Source organism: Ruditapes philippinarum, unplaced genomic scaffold (genome assembly GCF_026571515.1).
Source record: "Ruditapes philippinarum isolate M1 unplaced genomic scaffold, ASM2657151v2 ctg1383_1_1_1_1, whole genome shotgun sequence".
Taxonomy (NCBI): Eukaryota; Metazoa; Mollusca; class Bivalvia; order Venerida; family Veneridae; genus Ruditapes; species Ruditapes philippinarum.
The window spans coordinates 153,638-177,336 of NW_026856195.1; the positions used below are offsets into that span (position 1 = coordinate 153,638).

At 32.2% G+C, this 23,699-nt stretch overlaps 2 protein-coding genes across 2 annotated transcripts; one reads left to right on the plus strand and one right to left on the minus strand.

Annotated features, from left to right (window-relative positions):
* The first annotated feature begins 701 nt into the window (after nucleotides 1–701).
* LOC132745743 (replication termination factor 2-like) lies at nucleotides 702–22,887 on the plus strand. Its single transcript, XM_060734713.1, has 7 exons — nucleotides 702–899; nucleotides 5,086–5,180; nucleotides 18,178–18,268; nucleotides 18,845–18,981; nucleotides 19,965–20,043; nucleotides 20,690–20,803; nucleotides 21,746–22,887. Exons 1-7 carry the CDS (start codon nucleotides 831–833, stop codon nucleotides 22,109–22,111), a joined length of 951 nt encoding a protein of 316 aa, XP_060590696.1. The 5' UTR covers nucleotides 702–830; the 3' UTR covers nucleotides 22,112–22,887.
* On the minus strand, nucleotides 9,693–11,544 carry LOC132745742 (cytochrome P450 3A24-like). Its single transcript, XM_060734712.1, has one exon. The coding sequence runs from the start codon at nucleotides 11,499–11,501 to the stop codon at nucleotides 9,915–9,917; it is 1,587 nt and encodes a 528-aa protein (XP_060590695.1). The 5' UTR covers nucleotides 11,502–11,544; the 3' UTR covers nucleotides 9,693–9,914.
* Nucleotides 22,888–23,699: the final 812 nt, after the last annotated feature.

Below are 23,699 nucleotides of genomic sequence, written 5' to 3' on the forward strand. Positions count from 1 at the left end.
CTTCACAATATCACTGGCAATTTTATTTAAAACTCAATCATTTCATTATTTCTATTCTAGATATCTCTATTTTATACTCCTATAAACTTTACTACTACAGTAACTGTAGCCTACATGTTTAATGTCATGTCACAAAAAACAAACAACTAGATCGATACATGTATTAACAAACAAGAGGTGACACTTGAGATAAAACTGATCATGAATAAAATAATTACCTTCTAAAGACAGCTTGAAATCGTGTTTCGTAGAAGTAAAACAATTAAAACAGTAACAAAAATTTAGCAAAAGCTCAATTACCTTTCTATGTGCCACTGGTTCCTTTACAACTGTCAACGTGTAAATGACGGAACCAGATTTTAGACTGGTCTCCAGCGTTACTTAATAAATAGAACGTGACCGTGTACCGGGTACCAGATTTGCTTAAAGTAAAGCCAGTTGACACGAACATATTGTAACAAACATTTCAATCCGTACTCAAACATACTCAATGTTTTCTTTATGTCTTCATTTTAATTTAAGCATAATTTGACAAAATAATTCTTATTTCAAGACAAAAAAAGTTATTCATAAAGTTATAGCCGTACAGTATGGCATTTGTCATATATTTCCTCACACAGAAATTAAACAATTAGATCTAAATATGTGAAAGTTTTGAGTACGAATATCAGCGTTGAAGTATTCGTGTTCGCTTCTTTGTTAATGATTATTTTTGGGGAAGGCGAGGTAATCCGAACGTTTTGTTGTGAAAGGAAAATCAAGAAAAATCTGAGATCTAACTTATTTATATTTTAAGCTTTGATTTTATTCATTTTATCATTTTACATAAGATGGGGTGTGATGGTGGAACAATACCAAGACGAGATGAATTAGTTAGAACCAAACAGAAACCTGAACAGGTAAGATAAATTAAGATTTGTGATACAAATTTTCCAAATTTACTCATTTGTCATGTTTTATTTTGTAAAAACAATTTTTTTATGTTACTGAGATCAAGAACTAAAATAGTAAAAATTTTGACGGGCCAAAATTAGATTCTGAGATAAAAATTTTCTGGGTCAGACACTTACAAACTTGCTTGCATGATTTCAGTCGGCCATATTTCCTAGCCATGAAAGATAACTCCCTGTTTCCCTGTCTAAAATTCCACCAAATTATTCCCCTTTCAAATGAACTCAAAGAAGGGACCTTTAAAAATACTTTGTATTTATTTATTCGATTTTTTGTTCAGAAACGGACAATTTTTTCTTTACCTTTGTTTATTTTGCTTTCTATCTATATATGGTTCCTTTGGTAACCAATGAGATTTTGATGGTAAAACAAATGAATTTTTCTTGAACCGAAAGTAATCTAACACACAGCGTTGCTGTCATCACATAATAAACAATACATTAAATGCGGTAAGAATATTGAGATATTTGTTTGACTAATCAGTTTTCAAAATGCAAAATACTAATATGGAAAAACAACTTTGTGTACTTTATGTGTATTGTTTTAATGTGTTTGTCTGATATTTAGTTTGTAAAAGCCATGTACACTTGAGTGTCGCTTCATAGCAACCGAGTTTAAAACGTGAGCGGTAACTGAACGAGATATGGCAAAGCGCATGCTCGCGCACTGACTTCCGCTCTATCGAAATACTGCATATACGTATAGCGAAAGTTCGTAAGTGTCAGACTCTACCCCCATAAGGCCTCGGGTCCTGACAACATACCAACACAATTCCTGAAGGACTATGCTCATAATGCTGTATTCGAAGACATTAATCCAGCTCTCACCCTCATAATCAACGCCTCTCTGCAACAATGAAGGGCAATTTTAGCCTGGCAAGTGTATCACTTGTCTTCAAGAAAGGTTAATGCTAGCTTAAGTTCTTCAGTGTTCCCGTTTATATACTATGACATGACGTGAACGCTGAAGACAGACAGGCTCATATTAATTCATCGAACATGCCATGAAGTAAAGTGAAGCATACCTTGATAAAACTATATATAATCTGTTGATAACCCAAGGATGGACAAATAAAAATCTAATTACGAACATAAACTACCTAATAGTTTCTGACAAGGTAAAAAATTCAGCACTTGGCCGCCATATAGCCAAAATGTTTGACCATGTGATTACGAGATTGACCTTTACAAACCCATGTGCTTCCAAAAATTTTATAAATTACTTTTTTTAAAGAAAAAGGTGATTTACTGACTTTTGTACTATATTCAATATAATCATATTTAAGTACTAAAAAATTAATGAAAATTAATAAAAACATTATCTTGAATAAACATGGTAACATGGTATCGAATTCGAAATCATGTCAACAAAGATATTCTAAATATAGTACACAACTCTACTCTAATTGGTTTCTGCGAATGACATCATACAAGATCTCGCCTAGCACCTAAATGTCATGGCCGACTGTAATCGGCGTAATTGATGTTTTAAAGTTAAATAGGCAATTTTAATGATGGTATTAATATTGATACTTTAAATGGTATAGAACGATATTAAATAATTGGTTTCTGCGAATGACATCATACAAGATCTCGCCTAGCACCTAAATGTCATGGCCGACTGTAATCGGCGTAATTGATGTTTTAAAGTTAAATAGGCAATTTTAATGATGGTATTAATATTGATACTTTAAATGGTATTGAACTATATTAATTGATTGTGTAATCGTAAAATGCACAAGAATTGAATGGGACAAGTGTATTTGCAAGTGAAAAATAAGGTTTAATCAACTTATGTTATTCTGGTAAGGTTTCGTAACGGATCTAATTCAAAACTTTAATGCCGCATCAGTTGAAAAACAAAAATGTTAAAAAGTGACTTATAAAGTTTTGGAAGCCAGAACTAGGTTACCGCCTGCCAACTTCAGGCCCATAACCCTCACATCAGTATGCAGCAAACTCCTAACACATTCTACATAGCAAAATAATGAAACACCTTGACCACCACAATATCCTGTCAAATCAACAACATGGATTTAGGAAACAACGCGTCAACTGAAAGTCAACTTCTCACTCTTCAAGACCTATCTTCAACCTTGGAAAACAAGTAGATGCTATACTACTAGACATCAGTAAGGCATTTGATGTCTGACCAAAGCCAACAGGTTGTTGAAGGCCACTCATCAGCATCCTCCCAGTCTCATCCAGGGTACTCCAGGGCACAGTATCAGGACAGGTCCATTTCTGATCCTTCTTTACATCAATGACCTACCAAGGTGCTTGACTTCCACCAGCCACCTCTTTGCCGATGACAGCCTGATTTACAGAAGAATCAAATCAGAAGCTGACACACTAGCTGGGGTGTCAGTGGCCGAGTGGTTAAGGTCGTTGACTTCAAACCACTTGCCTTTCACCGCTGTGGGTTCCAATCCTGACAGGGACTTTGGATTCTTTCCGTGAGGAAGCTATCCAGCTTGCTTACGGAACGTCAGTGGTTCTTCTCAGGTGTCCTCTTGTGTCTGAAATAATGCATGGAAAGGCACCTGAGGTCTTCCTCCAACTGTAAAGCTGGAACATAGCTGTATGACCTATACTGTGTCGGTGTGACGTAAAACCCAAACAAACAGACACACTAGTTCTCCAAGAAGACCTTGATCAACTCCAGAAATGGGAAAACATGTGGAATCCACATCTAGGATGATGTCCTTCAATCCCAGCAAATGTGAACAGTACACATCTCCTTGAAAAGAAACCACATCATCTATGCCTCAAAGGTCCACCTGTGGAACCAGCCTCCAGAGCACCTAGCCACAGCAGTCAGCCTTGAGATTTTCAAGGGAGAACTAGTCATGGGACCATGATATGACAGAGTTGATTTTATTTTTACACTGTTCTTTTAAACTTCTACTTATTCGCCACACAATACTTTGTACATACACGCTTTATGTTAATGTCCCAGAGGGGGTTATGTGAGAAGAAGATTCTCCTTTCTACATGTTCTAGAGGTATAAAAAATAGCACAAAATCTCATCACGTAGTACAATTAGTAGGACTTATCTGAGAACTGTTACTGTATGACAGTATATAGCAAAGACATTCTGTTTCAAATATCATTTTTGTCTTCCCTTTATTTGAAAATAAATATACCAGTACAACCTGTAATGGTAATGTTATGATAATTAAATATATACAGTCGAAACTGTGCTAACATGGCTGTCCGTCCGTTTATCTGTCCCTTGACAATCTCCTGTTCCGTCTGCTTCTTTGAACTTATTAGAAGGAAATTGGAACAACTTGGCTAAAATGTTTTGACAATGTGCAGAGTGCAGGTTTGACTTACCTTTAATCAAAATCAAGGTCACATTTTATTCATTTTGTATGAATTTCAAAATTTTGTGTTCCCTCTGTATCTTTTAAACCAAAAGAAAGAAATTAAAACTATTTGGCAGAAATATTACTTATAATACAGATGTGCAGAATGCAGGTGTTGTGTTCGTGAGATCAATTTTGGCGTCACTCTTGGGATTACTTGATTTATATAGACTTGTATAGGAAAATACATTTAAGTAACCATATATATATATAACTATAGATGAACATTTCTTTCAAGAAAAAGTTCATTGGTCTTTTATTCCATCCAATTTATAGATAGGAAATATTTTACTAGTACATGGTAAGTATTTTGAATATTCATTGAACTTTTGACAGATAATAAATCCAGAGAATTATTAAAGTAAGGGTTAATGAGGATGTGTCTACATATACATTTACATTAATCAAGTTATCACTCAGAGTTATTAATAAACATGTTATTAACGTAAATGTATATGTAGACACATCCTAGGTAATCTGTGCTATTTACTGTATATACAGAATGTGTACCATGGGTTCCGACAATGATGTAGACATGACTGTTACTAGCCTTGATTAAATGTAAAATTGAATATCTGTCCTTTGAATGAACAAAAGCTCAATATTTTATTAAATATACAAAAAATGGTTACAGTTAATAACAAATTTTCTCTTTAAGTTTCTCAAGATGACAGAGCTTGCAATCCTCCTGCACCCACTTTGCCCCTACAGCACCAGAGTAAATGAAAAAGTTAGTACTATATGCATGTATATTTTTTTTCAGAAAGATAAAACAGCTGATCTTGCAGCAAAATGGAAGCATTGTGCATTGACTCAAGATCCATTACGTGAACCTATAATGGCTTGTGAGCTTGGAAGGTATGTTACTTTTGTATTGTGCATTCATTTTTTCAGTACACATACATTTGATGTGACCATCTGTATTAACTACAACTGTGGGGGCTATTTCCCTTTCATTTGTCTGGGAGTCCTATACATTGTATTTATTTGCTAGTTTCTCAAGTACCATCGGAGGTACACTATGTTGAGCTATAAAAGAATTATTATGTGTCTTTTCTTGAGTTTCTTAATGAGAATGAGTGCTTCATGAGTTGTAATGCTATTTTATTTTCCTTCAGATTTTCTTGGAAATTCATTTTTGATTTATAAATGCATTAAAATTGTCATAAAATCTTACATAAATCATATACTTCCTTGTCAGTAACCCCCAACCCAGGCACACTCCGCCCTGCTGCCTATTTTGAGAAAAAATACACTATTGCAAGCTTTAAATAGTTTATAATCTTTTTTCAATTCATAATTATAAACATGTAAGTAGCAGATAACCACTGCATAGGTAGTTAGTTATTCAAGTCATTGTTACTTCCCCTTGCAATGAATTTCTACACTGTTAGTGTTATTTCATTAGATCTCTCAGTAAGTTTTTTTTTAAAGTGGTTTTCTATGCCAGCACTCTGTATTGGTACATGTATTTTACATATGTCGAAACTGTAATGATGCATGCTGATAAGGATCTCATAATTATGAACCAAAAACTAATCAATATTCCTGTTTATAAAATGTTAATGAAATGTATCTAAATATCCGGAACTTGCTGATAATGTATTGATCAGTGGGTTATAACTAATACAGAAGAGCATTTAGTGAGTTGTATATAGATGTAAATAGGTATTTTATTTGTCAATCCTGGTTTTTCAGCATCTCTCACTCACCAAGGCAGTTTGTAATAGCCCTTGGTTCAAATCCGAGTTATAATGGATCATTTTGGTTCCCTTTTGACAAATAATCTAATATTTCACACTAAAAAAACCCGCAACTTTATGTTAGCGCTAAGGTTGAAGACTACCGTAGATTCAGACTTCTTTAATAAATTTGAGTCTGTAATAAAAGTGTCATCATAAATAACTAACCATTAACCAGCTAATTTTTATTAAGCTGTCATATTAAGAACAGTCCATTATCAATTATGGGGATATGTAAATGAAAAATCTGATGATTGTCTCCCTACAGTATAGAGCCTGGTCAGACTACACAGATGTGCAGACCGGCCTGGCTCTATGCTGGTGGCAAATGCTTACCACTTTAAGTTCTAACATACTAAAGGTATCAGATGTATAATCTTACACTATTTCAAACATATTTCATATTCCTTTAATGTGATACTTTATTTAGTAACAATGTCATAAGAAATTTGACCTCGGCTTCTAGTTTCCCACATCTATGGTTGATTCAAATTGAAGGTTTATATATCTTGTTTTTCTGTCAGACACAGTCATAATTCAGACAAGTTAAACATTATTTTAGGGCCTAAGTAACAAAGCCTGTTACTGTGCTATATTATATAGTATCTAAAATGACATTATGTAGTTGTATTGTTACATATACACTTTGTATATAGACATGCATTAAAAATATGCAGTGTTGCGTATCATATTTAGCTATTCATTTTGAAATCTAAATGTGAACGACAGATACAAAAACTAGTGATTTTATTATTGCAGAAGGGTAATGTCATACAAAGTTCATACTTGGGTATAAATATAGTCAAAATATTCCTGTGATCAGATGAAACTTGAGAATACAGTTTGCCTTGAATTTTTTGTTTTGACTTCAACTTAACTTTTTAGCTCACCTGACCACGAAGTGGTCAAGGTGAGGTATAGTGATGGGGCTATGTCGTGGGTCGTCAACAATTGGGTTGTTAACAGTCTAGCAGTCACAGTTTTGATTGGATCATTGTCAAACTTTGTCAGAATGTTTGTCTCAATGAAATACAGATCAAGTTCGAAGATGGGTTATCTGGAGTCAAAAAATAGGTCACAGGAGCTAAAAATAGAAAAAGCTTGTTAACACTCTAGTGGCTGCAGTTTTGATCCAAATATTCTGGAAATTTGTCAGGAGGGTTGTTTTGATGATTTCTAGGTCAAGTTCGAAGATGGGTCATCTCCGGTCAAAAACTAGGTCACAGGAGCTAAAAATAGAAAAAGCTTGTTAACACTCTAGTGGCTGCAGTTTTTATCCAAATATTCTGGAAATTTGTCAGGAAGGTTGTTTTGATGATTTCTAGGTCAAGTTCGAAGATGGGTTATCTCCGGTTAAAAACTAGGTCACAGGAGCTAAAAATAGAAAAAGCTTGTTAACACTCTAGTGGCTGCAGTTTTGATCCAAATATTCTGGAAATTTGTCAGGAAGGTTGTTTTGATGATTTCTAGGTCAAGTTCGAGGATGGGTTATCTCCTGTCAATAACTAGGTCACAGGAGCTAAAAATAGAAAAAGCTTGTTAACACAGTAGTGGCTGCAGTTTTGATCCAAATATTCTAGGAATTTGTCAGGAAGGTTGTTTTGATGATTTCTAGGTCAAGTTCGAAGATGGGTTATTTCCGGTCAAAAACTAGGTCATAGGAGCTGAAAATAGAAAAAGCTTGTTAACACTCTAGTAGCTGCAGTTTTGATCCAAATATTCTGGAACTTTGTCAGGAAGGTTGTTTCGATAATTTCTAGATCAAGTTTGAAGATGGGTTATTTCTGGTCAAAAACTAGGTCACAGGAGCTAAAAATAGAAAAAGCTTGTTTACACTTTAGTGGCTGCAGTTTTGATCCAAATATTCTAGAAATGTGTTATATGTTAATGTATGTTTATGTCAGTGTCTGGCATATGTTGATGTTAATGTCTGGCACTTATTAATACCAATGTCTGGCATACCTGCATATTAATATCAATGTCTGACTTAATTGATGTCAATGTCTTAAGCTTATGTTAACATCCATCATATATTTATGTCAATGTCTGACATATCTTAATGTCAATGTGTGGCATATATATTTATATCAGTATCTGGCATATATGTAAATATCAATATCTGGCATTATTAATGTCAATGTCTGGCATACCTGCATATTAATATCAATGTCTGACTAAATTAATGTCAATGTCTGGTACATGCAAATGTCAGTCCCTGGCATATATTTTAATTCAGACATGATAAAATATGCATATTTTTGGCTCTGCAATTGGGCACTAACACTGTACATAGTAAATTTTTGGATCACTTTTTCTAGAAATCTTTCTTATGAAACATGTTCTGTGCAACTTTGCATCAAATCAAATTAAAGAATACATTCATGCAAACTTTAAAACTTCTGATGCATGCACATATGAAAGACATCATATATTTGCAAAGTGGAGAGGTTTACAAATATAGTATATTCAAAATAAGATAATATTTCATCAAGTTTATTAAAATTAAAATTCAGAAATGTTTAAGAGCACACTGACAAATTAAAGATTCATATTCAAACAAATAACAAGAGAAATTCAAGAAAGAATGCTTGATGCACATGTTAATGATTTTAAAGCATATGTTGATAGCGTGTTAGGGAAATACAAAATGTTAAAGGAGCTCCACTGAGGTAAAAAAAAAAGCCTAAAAAATTAAATTCTTATATAGATCAAGTGAAGCAATTAAAAATGGAAAAATCTGCAATGGACATTAAAGAAATATGCTCACAATCAAATTTAAATTTTTTTGTGTGGTTCTTAACCCAATTTGAGTTGCAATGCTTTTCATTTTTTGGGTCATTATGCACAAAATTAATGATGGAAAACAGGGTAATGGCTTGCTCTGAAAATTTCCATACAAGTAACCGTTCCCATCAAATCTCGAGAAAAATATTTCTACTCCCATCATATCAAAATACCGCCTCCGTGGTTGAGGGGTTAGAGTCAATGACTTCTAATCCAGTTACCTCTCTGGCGTGGGTTTGATCCCTGGGAGATGCTTTGGTAGTTAGCACGAAGGAAGGTGGCTTAAAACTGGTGTAACTCTCCAGGAACGATGGTTAGGAAACTACCCGCCTATATGACTGAAATACTGTTGGGAAAAGGCGTAAAATCAAACAAACAAACAAATATCAAAATACCTCAGTGGAGTTGCTTTAATAGTGGCACAAAAAGCAGCACTGGCAATTAATCTTATTTACAATGTACACTTAATAAACATAAACTGTCAAATGTTTAAATAAGAACAAACAATACTATTATAATTATACAATATTGTACAGTCATAACTATCAACAATGAATTAATTCATGATGGCAGGTGCTTATTTTTCGCTTTAGGGACTGTTGAAATCAATTAGATCTGGAGTGCACTGTAAACTGTTTTAAGTGAAAGAATGCGATACAGATCAAAATTTGTTTGTATAAATTGATAAGGGTTCAATAGTAAATGTATTTTGATTAGCAAGATTTTCCTGAACATGAAGTTTTGAACTTTTTGATCAAAATCAATGATATTTAAAAGTGAACGATGATTGTCTTCTTTAATTAATTTGAGGTTGTACTTTAAATTCTGATGATCTTTTTTAAAATAAGAATAAATGTAAAATTTATTGTCTTCAAACCAATGTTTACTAGTACTACCTTATATACAGTCATGTATTTTGTTAAAAAATGGTGCTTGATAATTTATATGTAACATGATTATTCAAACACCTTTCAGTCTCTATTTACATCACATTGTCAGAATTGTTCAATTTACAGTTTATAATAGTCTCATTCTGAAGACATTGGAGACCTGTGATCAACAAAGCTTACTGTCGTCTCTCTAAAATTAATTTCATACCACCCACTGGTTTACAGAACACATGCTTCTCTAGTTTCGGTGGTATTTGTAGGTCTGGAGATGGCTTTATCTTGAAATTCTGCAGCATTTTTACTAATGTCATTTTTAACACCATGTTTGCGAACCTCATCCCTATGCAGTTTCTTGGACCTGCGCCGAAAGGCAGATATGTATAGGGAAGAATGTTTGTCTTGTTTTCTGCTGAGAATCTTTCCGGATCAAACTTTTCTGGGTCTGGCCAAAATTCAGGAAGTCGGTGTAAAGTGAACACAGGTGTTGTGATTGAAACTCCGCCCGGAAACTTGTACTCCCCTACTGTACAATCAAAGTCAATGTTACGATTGATTCTAGTTATAGGCGGATACAGTCGCATCGATTCCGAAACAAACATATCGAGACAGACAAGTTTTTGAATGTTGTCGTAATCCGGTTCGGAACTGCCAATGTTCTCATCAATTTCTTTTACAATTTTTTCCTGCCACTCGAGCTGCGTTGCAAGAAAGTATGCTGTGAAAATCATCGCTGTTGATGTTGTGTCATTTCCTGCAAACAGGAACACCATCGCATTGGCAGATATTTCGTCATCCGTCATCCCACGATGTGGTTTTTCCAGTTTTATTTGTTTATCAGATTGTTCTGTCAGATTGTCAGTTTCCTTTTCTGATGATTGTGATGTTTTTCTTGCTGTTTTCTCTTCCTTTTGTGTATTTATCATCAACTGAAGCAAGTCTTGAATGTTTTCTGAATTCTTATCTTCCTTGCGTTCTTTTACAATGGTGTCCAATGATTGTTTAATGTACGCAACTGCTTTTGCATCATTAAAGTCTATATCAAATAGTTTCATTATGTACTTCACATCAGGTATGAAAAACAGGAGCAACAACCAGGGATTCTTTTCTAGACTAAAGTTTAATAATCTTGATACTTGTCTTTTTAAGTCTTCATTCACCTGATCCTCTACATCCAGCTTCACGCCCATTGCCGATTGACATGTTATATCTAGCGTAATATTTTTGAAAACTGGTACAACATCTATCAAGTATTCTGATTGTTTCGTCATCTCTTTCAACTGATTCATTGTCTTATCTACGCAGTTGATGACAATCGTATCCATTTTACGAAGTTTTCCGCTAGTGAAGCCAGGTGTCAGTGTGGATCGTAGAAATCGCCAGTTGTCATAATGAGTTGTTTGTAGAACTGTTTGTTCCCAAAACTTTGTAACGTAGGTAGCCTTTGAGCGATTTGGATAATCATTGAAACGCTTGATGTATATTTCTCGTATAATATCTGGCTCCGTCAAAAAAATTGTTGGCAAATTTCCAATAAAAAATCCTGCAACTTTTCCGTATTTCATGACTGTATCATATTCACTAGCCATAATTCCTTTTTTTGTTAGAGAAGCAAATCCACCAATAAATGGGCTCGGTTTTGCCGCAGGGATTCCATATCGGCGAAATAGACTGTGTTTCCTGGCTGTGTATAGGTAAAAGATAAACACTATAAACAGGATAAAGGCAAGCCATGTTGGAACTTCAAGTAATCCTAGTAACAGCATTGTACCTTTGGTTTAAAGTACTCCAAACACTTAAATATTGCTTAAATCTGTTGAAGAACTCTTTTTTTTTATATCGTTTTCAGAAATGTTTTTTATCCAAAGCAATTTTTTTCTACATCTAAAGTAGAGCACTATTGAAAAGGAAATGTCAGTTCATTTATTTATAAAAAGTTTCTTTCTTTCATTTTTTGTAAACACATACATTAACTCTATCAAATCATTAGTCACTGAGTCATGTTAGAAAAATTTTATCAGTCCATGTTTGATCAGTGTCACAGAGTTAAAATTATCCACAAGAATTTGAAAATCTATTTTTCTCAATATCTGCACAGATTGTCAGGTGCCGATATATCTGACATCTAAATGAAATGTTTATTTTAGATCTCATCTACTGAAGAGTTACTTAGAAAATCTGTCTGGTCTCTGTATCCTGTAAATAAGAAAAAATCCGGTATAATTTTATGTCATTTTGTGAACAAGTTCTTTATTTATTATGAATGTTTTCTATACATTACACTGTTTCTCATTTAAATTCTATACAATAAAATTTGATATATAATTCAAAATTTGAAAGTCGCCTACTATCGTACATGATTTATAAAGTAGTTTTCATTCAGTGCAGTAATAAAAGATATAATTTGCAAGTTTCGTATTATGTCACGCACTGTTGAGTAAATTAACCTTTAAGGTAGAAGTTTGAATTGTTTTGTAAAAAGTAGCGTATGAATGATAACATTAAAGGCACATTATGACTCAGAAACGAAAAAATATTTATTCTGAAGAAAGGGCAAATATTAATTTCATGAGCTTTAAATAATGGTTTTAGAGCATGTTACATGCTTATGACCCGAAGAAAGTATCAAAATGTAAATAAAGTAGTATTTTGACTTTCATTCAAAGTATTAATTCACTATATCTGTACTTATTGGCCAAAAGCACCAGAAGTAAAAGATGGTTCAGGTAAATGGCCAACTTGTAACTTTTTGAAAATTATAACAAGAAAAAAAAAATTAGAAAGGTTTTGAAAAATGAAAGTATTTCTTAGACGTAATGGGGCTATGGGCCTTTAAGCATCTGAAAAATCATAAACCTTACTGTCAAGCGAGAAAAATGACCCCACAATTTATTTGTAGATTAGTATTTACTTTACTTATTTGCTATCTAAATCACTTTATATGTCAATGTTAAATGTACTGAAACGCAAACTGAATATACTTAATCAAAATAGAAAGAAAATTGATAGAATTACTTACATTCAATAAAAGCTTTTTCTTTATTTTGATTGTTAAATATGTTTATTCAAATTCAGTAAAATTTCAATAATTTTGGAAAAAAATCTTCATACTTAAATTCTTTTTAAGTTAAATCATCAGATTTCAATTAAGTCATATTTAATTGAGAAATCTGAGGAAAATGTCTTCTGCATTATAAATGTGCATAAAATTACCATAATTTTGCACTAAAATCTAGAAATGATGAAATTGTATTAATAATCTTAACTACTAATTGGATAAAAAAAGAAGATATGTATATAGAAAAGAGAAAAATTTCTAGAGTTTCAAAGATATATTTAGTTCTTTTTAACATGTATATTGTACCAAGACTTGGTGCAAAAATGATGTATACTGATATAAAAGAGTTACAAGTGTTTTGCACAGCTACATCTATATATGTCTGTGTCTGCACATTTGGTTTGGCTATGCTGTATAAATTATAAAACTGTTGACTGATGAAAAAATTTTTCTAAATAATACACCAGTCCTGAATTATTAATAAATATAATACACCTAAATTATCAGCCAAAATGATACACCTAAATTATCAACCAAAATGACACATCAAAATTATCAACCAAAATGATACATCTAAATTATCAACCAAATGATTTACATAAATTATCAACCAAAATGATTAACCTAAATTATCAACCAAAATCATAAATCTAAATTATCAACCAAAATGAAACACCTGAATTATCAACCAAAATGATGCATCTAAATTATCAACCAAAATGAAACACCTAAATTATCAACCAAAATGATACATCTAAATTATCAACCAAAATGAAACACCTAAATTATCAACCAAAATGATGCATCTAAATTATCAACCAAAATGAAACACCTAAATTATCAACCAAAATGATGCATCTAAATTATCAACCAAAATGAAACACCTAAATTATCAACCAAAATGATGCATCTAAATTATCAACCAAAATGAAACACCTAAATTATCAACCAAAATGATGCATCTAAATTATCAACCAAAATGAAACACCTAAATTATCAACCAAAATGATGCATCTAAATTATCTACCAAAATGAAACACCTAAATTATCAACCAAAATGATGCATCTAAATTATCAGCCAAAATGATACACCTTAATTATCAACCAAAATGACACATCAAAATTATCAACCAAAATGAAACACCTAAATAAAAATATATCAACCAAAATGATGCATCTAAATTATCAACCAAAATGAAGCACATACCTAAATTATCAACTAAAATGAAACACCTAAATTATCAACCAAAATGAAACACCTAAATTATCAATCAAAATGATACATCTAAATTATCAACCAAAATGAAACACCTAAATTATCAACCAAAATAATACATCTAAATTATCAACCAAAATGAAACACCTAAATTATCAACCAAAATGATGCATCTAAATTATCAACCAAAATGAAACACCTAAATTATCAACCAAAATAATACATCTAAATTATCAACCAAAATGAAACACCTAAATTATCAACCAAAATGATGCATCTAAATTATCAAACAATAGGTTGGAATTTGAAGCTGAATTATTTAAAGAAATTGTATATTCTATCATTATAACACATGTAAATGCTTTTTTTTCAATTTCCCAGTTTTGAAATTATCCAAATTTTTATTTGGAGAAATTTACCGCAAACATTTAAATTTTTACATAACTACACATTAAACTAAGTTGACCAGCGTCAAGACTGTCTTCAGTAGAATACCGTTTTAGTAACTTTAAATGTGCAAATTTATATTTACGATGATTTAAACCCCAAATTGATCTGGCAAAATATTTATAGATATAGCAAATCTTACCTTTTTCTGATGGAATTATTCATTGATAAAGTTAATACTGTCATTTTCAAATTATCTTTAAATCATTTCACAGACTCATCCTTTTTTGTGAAACCTTGTACAAAACAATATATCCAGGAAATTATTTCTTTCAAACACAGGTTTAGTCTAATTTAAGATATATAGCAAATGATAGCAAATTACACAATTGTTGAGACTAATTCATCATTACATTGTTAACAACAATACAATTTTTTTTCCAAATTAGTCAGCAGTTCATTTGAAAACACCAAATGAAGTTCACTAAGCAAATTACAGAAAAGTAACCTACCATTCCAATATTCAGAGATAGAAAACCACATTACAGTATTTTATATCAGTCTGCAGGTAGTGTCTGCAGGTCTGTGTTTAATGATGCTAGATCAATAATATGGTGGTATAACATAGGGAATAATCCAGGCAGATTTCTTCTGTGTTTGTCCAGCATCCCCCTTTATCTCACGTTACAATTATCTCTTTGTAAACATATTTCCCAGTTTCCCCAATACAATAAATATTAGCTGCTACTGTCTAAGCATCATTTTCTGTTACAAGTTTTAAGTAACCAGCTTTTCATGTTACAAGATTTTAATAACCAGCTTTTAAGTAACCAGTTTTGCTTGTTACAAGTTTTTAGTAACCAGCTTTTCATGTTACAAGTTTTTAGTAACCAGCTTTTCATGTTACAAGTTTTTAGTAACCAGCTTTTCATGTTACAAGTTTTTAGTAACCAGCTTTTCATTTTACAAGTTTTTAGTAACCAGCTTTTAAGTAACCAGTTTTGCTTGTTACAAGTTTTTAGTAACCAGCTTTTCATGTTACAAGTTTTTAGTAACCAGCTTTTCATGTTACAAGTTTTTAGTAACCAGCTTTTCATGTTACAAGTTTTTAGTAACCAGCTTTTCATGTTACAAGTTTTAAGTAACCAGCTTTTCATGTTACAAGTTTTTAGTAACCAGCTTTTCATGTTACAAGTTTTAAGTAACCAGCTTTTCATGTTACAAGTTTTTAGTAACCAGCTTTTCATGTTACAAGTTTTTAGTAACCAGCTTTTCATGTTAAAAGTTTATAGTAATCAGCATTTCATGTTACAAGTTTTTAGTAATTCTTTACTTGTTATAAGATTTAAGATAACAGCTTTGCTTGTTACAAGATTGAAGTAACCAGCTTTGCTTGTTACAAGTGTTTAGAAACCAGCTTTTCATGTTACAAGATTTAAAATACCATCTTTACTTGTTATAAGATTTAAGTTACCAGCTTTGCCTGTTACAAGATTGAAGTTACCAGCTTTGCTTTTTACAATATTTTAGTTACCAGCTTTCCTTGTTACAAGATTGAAGTTACCAGCTTTGCTTGTTACAAGATTGGAGTTACAAGCTTTGTTTGTTACAAGTTTTTAGTAAACAGCTTTTCATGTTACAAGTTTTAAGTAACCAGCTTTGCTTTTTACAAGTTTTAATTAACTTTTACCCATAATTCCTTCTGTCTGTTTTTTCTTCAGAAACAAACTTTAATAATCAAATAGTTTAATAATGGTATATCACAATTTCATTAAAGAGTTAAAGTCTTTTGTACTTTTCAGTCACTGTTAACGAGTTTAATAAAGGTTTTTTAGGGTTAACAATGTTAGGTTGCTGATATGTAATCGCTTGCCTTTCACAACTGGATCCAAATTCTCCCTGAAACTTAATACCTGCCCGGGACTTAATATTGTTTTGTGTGAGGAAGCTTTTCAGTTACAGTACAAAAGTTTGTTGGGTCCATGCAGATGAAAGCTCATGGAAGAAAATTAATATGCTTAGGCACTTGATATTTTCATCCACCTGACTCAAAAAGAACTTATATATAATATTGAACTTAAATGCTGAAGGAGAGTAATTTTAAAATTCCTTCAGCATTTATTTGACTTTCATTGAAATGGTTGTCTGAATTTTACATGTTAATTTATCTGAAATTAAATACAATTTTTGAAACTATTTATATTGTAATGAAAGCTTGCCTGTATTAGTATATAAAATGAATACGGAACAGATATCCTGATGTAACAGAAAAAAAATAGCATACAGTAGAAGATTTGTAGCATAAATCAGAAAAAGGTTTAGCTGGTGGTGAATTCTGTACATTACTGAACAGACTCTTGCTCTTGTTTTGTTTTACAGCAGAAAAGCAATGATAAATTTTTGATAAGATCTCACATTTCCCAGAGAGAAAAAAAATAAATGAAGGATGTTTAGTGAAGGATGTTATCTTTACAGAAAAGATATTAAATGTTTGTTTTTGAGATGCTAAGGATATAAATGAAATAGATTTTGTGTATTTTTAATTCAACAAGTCCATTAAATTTAAACTCTCTAATAGTATTTACCTGGAAATAAAACATTGCATATTTTCACATATTCTGGAAGGGATTTAAATATGGAATGTTTTTTCGTTGATCTGCACAAGCAACTAGATTATGTTTGGGGCAATATGAATGGCAATGGTAATAAATTTAGTCTGTAACAATAGAATGAGGGGCCAGGCCCTCTTATGTGCATTTAAATAATAATAAAAAAGATATTTGCTCCAAGTCCATTATGGTATTACATTGGTCTGATTGTTTTTTTTAGCAATTGTGTTTCTGCTGACTTCAATACTGGTATAAATGAGAAAACAACAATGTTTGCGGTATGCAGTGACCCTGGCTCAATGATTCCTGCAATTTTAACTTCACAGATTCTGTGACCATATATCTTTTGGTATGTGAGGAACTTACACATAGTTCAAGGTCAATCTTTTTGGCATAAGAATTACTATTTGCTCCATATCACCTCAACCAAACTACTGATTCTCTTTAAACAAAGGTCCTTAGGAGGTCAAGATCAAACCTCTCTGTAAGTGATTGATAACACTTTAGTGCACATAGTGTCAAGCGTTGAAATAACTTTTGCTTCAATAATTTTTGTCAGTTCAACAAGATGAAGAAAGATGGATATCCACCCAAGTCTACTGAAGATATTTACTTTAATTAATCATTCTGTTAAATCAGAAATTCTCATGAGTGACTTAATTTTGCTATTTTGAAAATTGAAGTTTTTCCGGAAAATAAATGCTTTTGACTACCACTCATGAATACACATTTAACAGAACTGGAAGTATAAATTCTTGAATATAAACCTAACCAATTACTCTAAAATGTTGAGTTCACAAAAAGGCATGATTTACCCTAATAATTATGAAGGTCACTAATTTCCCAACCACCATTTCTGGCTTCAATTTTTGCTGAAATAAAGCCTTGTTTCTTTAAATAAATTTTGGCAACCAATAATGAGCAGTGAGTGAAAAGTTTCTTGCTCAAGGAAACAACTGTTTGCCTATCTTTTATTTGAAACCATGCTGCTTATTAGCTTTCTTTTAATACCTAGTATGACATCCTGCTGCTATGACAGTGTTTATGAAGAAATCCTTTTGGGAAAATAATGAGTATTTATCAGTTAATACAGGGTCATAAATAATAATTACTCACTTGTTTTTATTTGTGACCAACTTTGTATTCTATTTTTACTGTTGATTTATTTTCAGGTTGTACAACAAAGAATCAGCCCTAGAGTTTCTAATTGACAAAAGCAAGTTTGAATGTGCCTCAAGTTTTGAGCACCTTCGTGGACTCAAGGTGAGTGAATACTGTAAAAGTTTTCTACTATATTGGCTAACATGTGTTCTGGCCATTCAGTGTTTTCAACAAAGATTTTATATTTTGACAATATTCAAAACATAGACTTAATACTTCACATATTAAAAAATCATGAAACCACAGGGCTTTGAGTTTAAATATATGTATTAGGGTTGTAATATAAATTCTCCCCTCCACCATAGTCAGGTTTCATCTTTTGTTTCAAAGCATTTTTAAGAAGAATTTATTTTTTTTGAAAACTTTAGACAGGTTCATCATGGCTTTATTATTTGGCATGTTTCATTGCATAGTGGTGCTTTACAAAAGTTTGATTAATCATGCTCCACGGCCTTGTCCTGGGATAGTTTTAGACTTTCATGTCTCTTGGATAAAGAATATCCCTACATGTATCTGGAACTGGTTATCTACTTTTGCAACTGTTCATGTGAGTGATACAGGTCAGTTTGCACCTTCTGTCGATAAATAAATTGTATAGATATATATAAGTACCACTTTTAACGAAATCTATTCCATTCAATCATCAAGAGTATATAATGTATTTGCTTTATTTTCTAGGACTTGAAGCAGTTGAAGCTGACGGAGAATCGTAACTTCTCTAATTCCAAGACAGAGAAAGGTGACAGGTATATTGATACACAAGATGCCAAGTATATATGTCCTGTTGTTGGACTAGAGATGAATGGCGTGCATAAGTGAGTTCAGAACATTGATTTTGATATATTATTTTTAAATACAATCATGTACCTATATTTATCATGTAATGCCTCTGGTTGTCTGTTTGTCTGTCCGTCCTTAAGCAATATTGTATTCATTATTTATATATTATATCTTTTTAATGGCTTGAGGAAAGATTGTTAAACGTGGGTCAGATGTTTATCTCAATTAGACAACATGCAAAAATCTCACACTTTAAGCTCAAGGTAAAGTTTAAAGTCAATGTATGGGCAATCAAAGTCTTGTACATTTTATTTCTCATTTACCCATTAAAATGATTTTTGGGTCAAATATTTATTTTATTGAGATGGCCTACAACACCAATATATAAAGTTAAAAGTTAAGTTACTGTTAACTTACTGTCCTTTTAATATCTCTCATATCCATGAAAGGATATACAGTTTAGTTGAGTAAAATTTTTTTGTTATGAAGGTGATGTACAGAAGCCAGAAATGATATTTAAAATCAAGGTTATTTGTTTATAACTTTTGAAATGCTTCATAAATTTTGTTGTATGGTAAGCTAAGAAGTAAATTGTGTTCCATTGTGTACTTAGTTGCAATTTGATATAACTTACTAGTATTTTTTTGTAGGGTTAGCTTACAAGGTAAACATTATTGCTTAGTAGGATTTTAAACAGGTAAATATAGGGGAGGCTGTGGATGTGTTGTTAAGGTTATTGACTTCAAACCACTAATCCCTCACTGCTGTGGGTTTGATCCTGCCAGAGAGTTAGGATTCTTTTATGTGAAGAAGCTCTCCAACTAGCTATAGGGTACATTAATGGTTCTATGCTTGTGCCTGTTTGTACCTGAAATTATGCATGGAGAGGTACATGAGGTCTTCAATAACCAGTAAAGCTGGAAAATCGCCATATGACCTGGAACTGTGTTGTTACAACATAAATCCAACAAACGAACAAAAAACATCTTTTAATTATAATCTGTAATATTTGTTACAGATTCTCATATATATGGAGCTGTGGCTGTGTGTTATCAGAGAGAGCCCTTAAAGAGCTCAAAGGAAGTGCCTGTCATAAGGTATGTAAAGAATTACAGATTGTTTTGTTTGTACTATGTAGGGTTAAAAGTTCAGTTCTTGTGTCTGCTTACTATTCATTTTTTTCTACCTAGCAAATCATTACAATTCTGTAAATATTTAGAGCAAGCTTCACAGAAATATACCCCTTAGATAAAAGTTATAAGATATAAAAAATTGTTTGCTATGATGAACAGTGTTTTAATCACAACTGCTAACCTTAATATTTTACATATTTAACACACAGTTTGTTAGTTATCCAAATAATTGTGGTACATCGCTTTTCTCTTGGAAGTTCACATATTGTCCGAATTTGTCCCTAGGATCTAATTGTAGATCAATGATCATCAATGTCCACAAACACTCTGTGGAATAGTTTCCCTTTTCTGAATTTATTGAACAAGTTATTCTTTTTATCTGCAAGTTGAATGTTTTAATCTTTTCCCAGTAGCACTGACATTAGCAGAATTTTATGACCAGTAGAAAAGGTCATGACCTCAAAACAAAGCCCAAAATTAATCATAATTATCATGAAATTATATAGTACAGGTAATATTTGTATTTATTGCAGAAAGGGCAAGAAAACTTGTGTATTTGAGTGATGTTGTACAGTTATAATGTATATTGAGATATTGTTTTGTTTTACAGTGTGGTGAATTGTTCACACAGAATGATATAATACCGTTGAACGGAACAGAGGAGGAGGTTGATGCTTTACATGCTCGTATGACGGAGAAACGATTACAGCAAAAACTTGAAAAGGTTAATATAAGAATTTATTTAAGTTTAAAAATATTCTCGAATCCGTTCCTTGAACCAACCAGTACTAAGCAATGAATGTAAAATTTCTTGCTCAAGGAAACAACGGCTTGCCACTGACAGAGTTTGAACCCACGCCGTCAGCAATCCTTAAATTACTATCTGACGTGTTAACCGCTCTGTCTCGCCGTCACTATTTTACATGTGCAAAAACATCATGCATGTTATCATCATAATCACTAAACTTAATATCATAGTTAGATGATTGATGTTTTATTTATTGCCTTATATAAGCTAGTAAAAAGATTAAACTAACGTACATGAAGTTAATTTAACACAATGGTTTTGGCTAAAATTCAACTTCATATACTAGCATCTCTTAACAAATGTTAGTACAATGAATGTATCAGTGTTGTAATAAGAATGCTGAAATTATGTTTTATGACATGATATTGGCATAAACTAATATTAAAATATTTTAAATATGCTGGTAATATGAAAAGGTAGAAATTATGGTATGATAAAATTATGATACTTTCAGAGATACATTCAGGGAACATACATGTATTATATGTTAGTTCTTTGCAATGAATAATTATCACATGGAAGGTTATTTTATTGGGACTTTAATCAGTAGGCCTATTCTGTAGTAATTAATATGTATGTTGGAGCCTTGAGTATAATAAATATTATGTCCTTTGTAGAGGACTTTACTATGACTTTGACTTGTAAATGTTGACAGTCTCAAAAGGATTGCTTTTAGAGGAAACATTAAGTAACTGGATATGGAAATTAGCTGCTCTTTTGACAAAATTCATATAACAGAATATCAGGAATAATGATACATTGTACTGCAAAACATTTTCTTTGATGATTTCATTTTCAAGAATCTCTGTGATCGATCTTTTAGAACCATATTTCAGGTAATATGTTATTCTATTTTAGAAAGCAAAGAAGTCAAAGAAACAGAAATGTGAAACAGCCACATCGTCTTCAGCTGCTGAGGCTGACAATGGACCAAGTACAAGTAAAAAAGCAAAACTTGATACCTCAGATTCAAAATTGACCAATGGACATTCTGCATTAGCCAATGGCAGTAAAGGGTTAAAGTTCACATCAGACGCAAAAGAAAAGATGCCCAATGAGAGCATTGCGAGAAATTTAAATGATGAAACAGACTTGTTTAAGAAGGGAAGCATACAAAAAGACCCCAAAGCGAGTTCAGCTTACAAATCATTATTCACAACCAGTGACAGAGCTAAAAACCAGATGAAAGGTCATTGGGTTACCTCAAATCCTTACTGGATGTAGATTATTTCATGAAAATGAGAAAAATATGTGTTACTTAATATGTTGTATTAATTCTATAACAGTGAGATGCCTAAATATATGAATTTATTACATGCTTTTCGGTGGTTTATAGAAATATATCAGTGATATAAAACTGGTAATTTCACTGTTTTGAATTTAAGCCCCTTACGTTGTTTCAGTGAAATACCAGCGTGCACAATACTGGGTACCAACTTAATGAGGTGACGTCGTAAATGACGTCACGTTGTATTATTATTTGGCGCGCTTTTCATTCAGTTTTAGATTTAATGTCTTTTTAAAACGTTTCTTTGCATGTAATAAAAAGAAAATTTGTTTAGTTTAGTGTAAGATTGAAATATTTCACCTTGTGAACACCAAAAGTTAATATTTCGCTCGTGGCTGCGCCACTCGTGAAATGTACCTTTTGGTGCTCACTCGGTGAAATATATTCCGATCTTACACTGAACTAAACAAATATCCTCTATTTAATTGAAGGAAAAGTATTATGATTCACCTCGTAATTTTGATTGAAATATATGTCTGATGGATTGTAAACAAAGAAGTTTTAATCTACATAAAGATATAATACACATACAGCAGTAATATTTTTTTTGTTATAATTGAACTACCGGAAAGAAAAATAAACACCACAATGTTTCGATCTGTATCCAAAATATTTTATGTTTTCAAGTATCAATGCAGAAAAAAAGAATGTTTTTAATGTAAGGTTTTAAAATTGTGTCTTGTTAAAATGTAAATAAATTATTGAAAGAAAATGTATATTATTATGTTTTATGTATAGTTTTTCGGGTTGAGGGCTTTATAATGTGTAATAGAAGAGATTTAGAAAGAAATAAAGTGTATGTTGTCTCAGCTTCTGAAACAAGAGTCATTGGAAATTTGTAAATAGTAATGCAAATTTTTCGCAAAACTACCAGAATTTAAGCAAGACGCATTGAAAAATGGACTATCAATTTTCTGACACATAATGCAATATGTTAGGCAAGCTTAATCATCAAAGTTTAATTTGGCACCTAAAACTTTTTTTTTAAAGATGAAAATTACCATTTTTGACGAGTGTTTCTTCGGTATATACAAAAGTTTTCCAACAAACTGCGTGACATCTGAACTACCTGACAAGTTATCAAAAGAGCTCCATCCTCCCCTGTGCTAGTGTTTATGGAGGAAAAGTTTTTAAAGAAATTGTGTATAATAATGCACACTAGACATCTGTGATATTTTTGGTTGGGTTTTATGTCGCACCATCACAGTTGAGGTCATATGGTGACTTTCCAGTGTTCCTGGTGGAGGAAGACAACTCAGTATAGGTCAATGCCATGCATTATTTCAGGCATGAACGGGTACCTGAGTAGACCCACCAACGTTCCATAAGGTAGCTGGATAGCTTCCTCACATGAAAAAATCCTGTCAGGATTTGAACCCACAGCAATGAAGGGCTAGTGGTTTGAAGTCGATGACCTTAACCACTTGGCAACAGGCCATCCATGAAAGGAATGGCAGATTACCTCATTGGTAGCTTTCATCAACACTACATTTAATCAAAAACTAAAACAGTATACAGTAACAC

Bases quoted from the DNA above. Each gene is read 5' to 3' on its own strand.
- LOC132745742 (XM_060734712.1), bottom strand. From the start codon at position 11,501: ATGCTGTTACTAGGATTACTTGAAGTTCCAACATGGCTTGCCTTTATC.
- LOC132745743 (XM_060734713.1), top strand. From the start codon at position 831: ATGGGGTGTGATGGTGGAACAATACCAAGACGAGATGAATTAGTTAGA. The intron at 18,269-18,844 runs GTGAGTGAATAC...TTTATTTTCTAG, and splicing joins AGCACCTTCGTGGACTCAAG to GACTTGAAGCAGTTGAAGCT. The intron at 18,982-19,964 runs GTGAGTTCAGAA...TATTTGTTACAG, and splicing joins GAGATGAATGGCGTGCATAA to ATTCTCATATATATGGAGCT.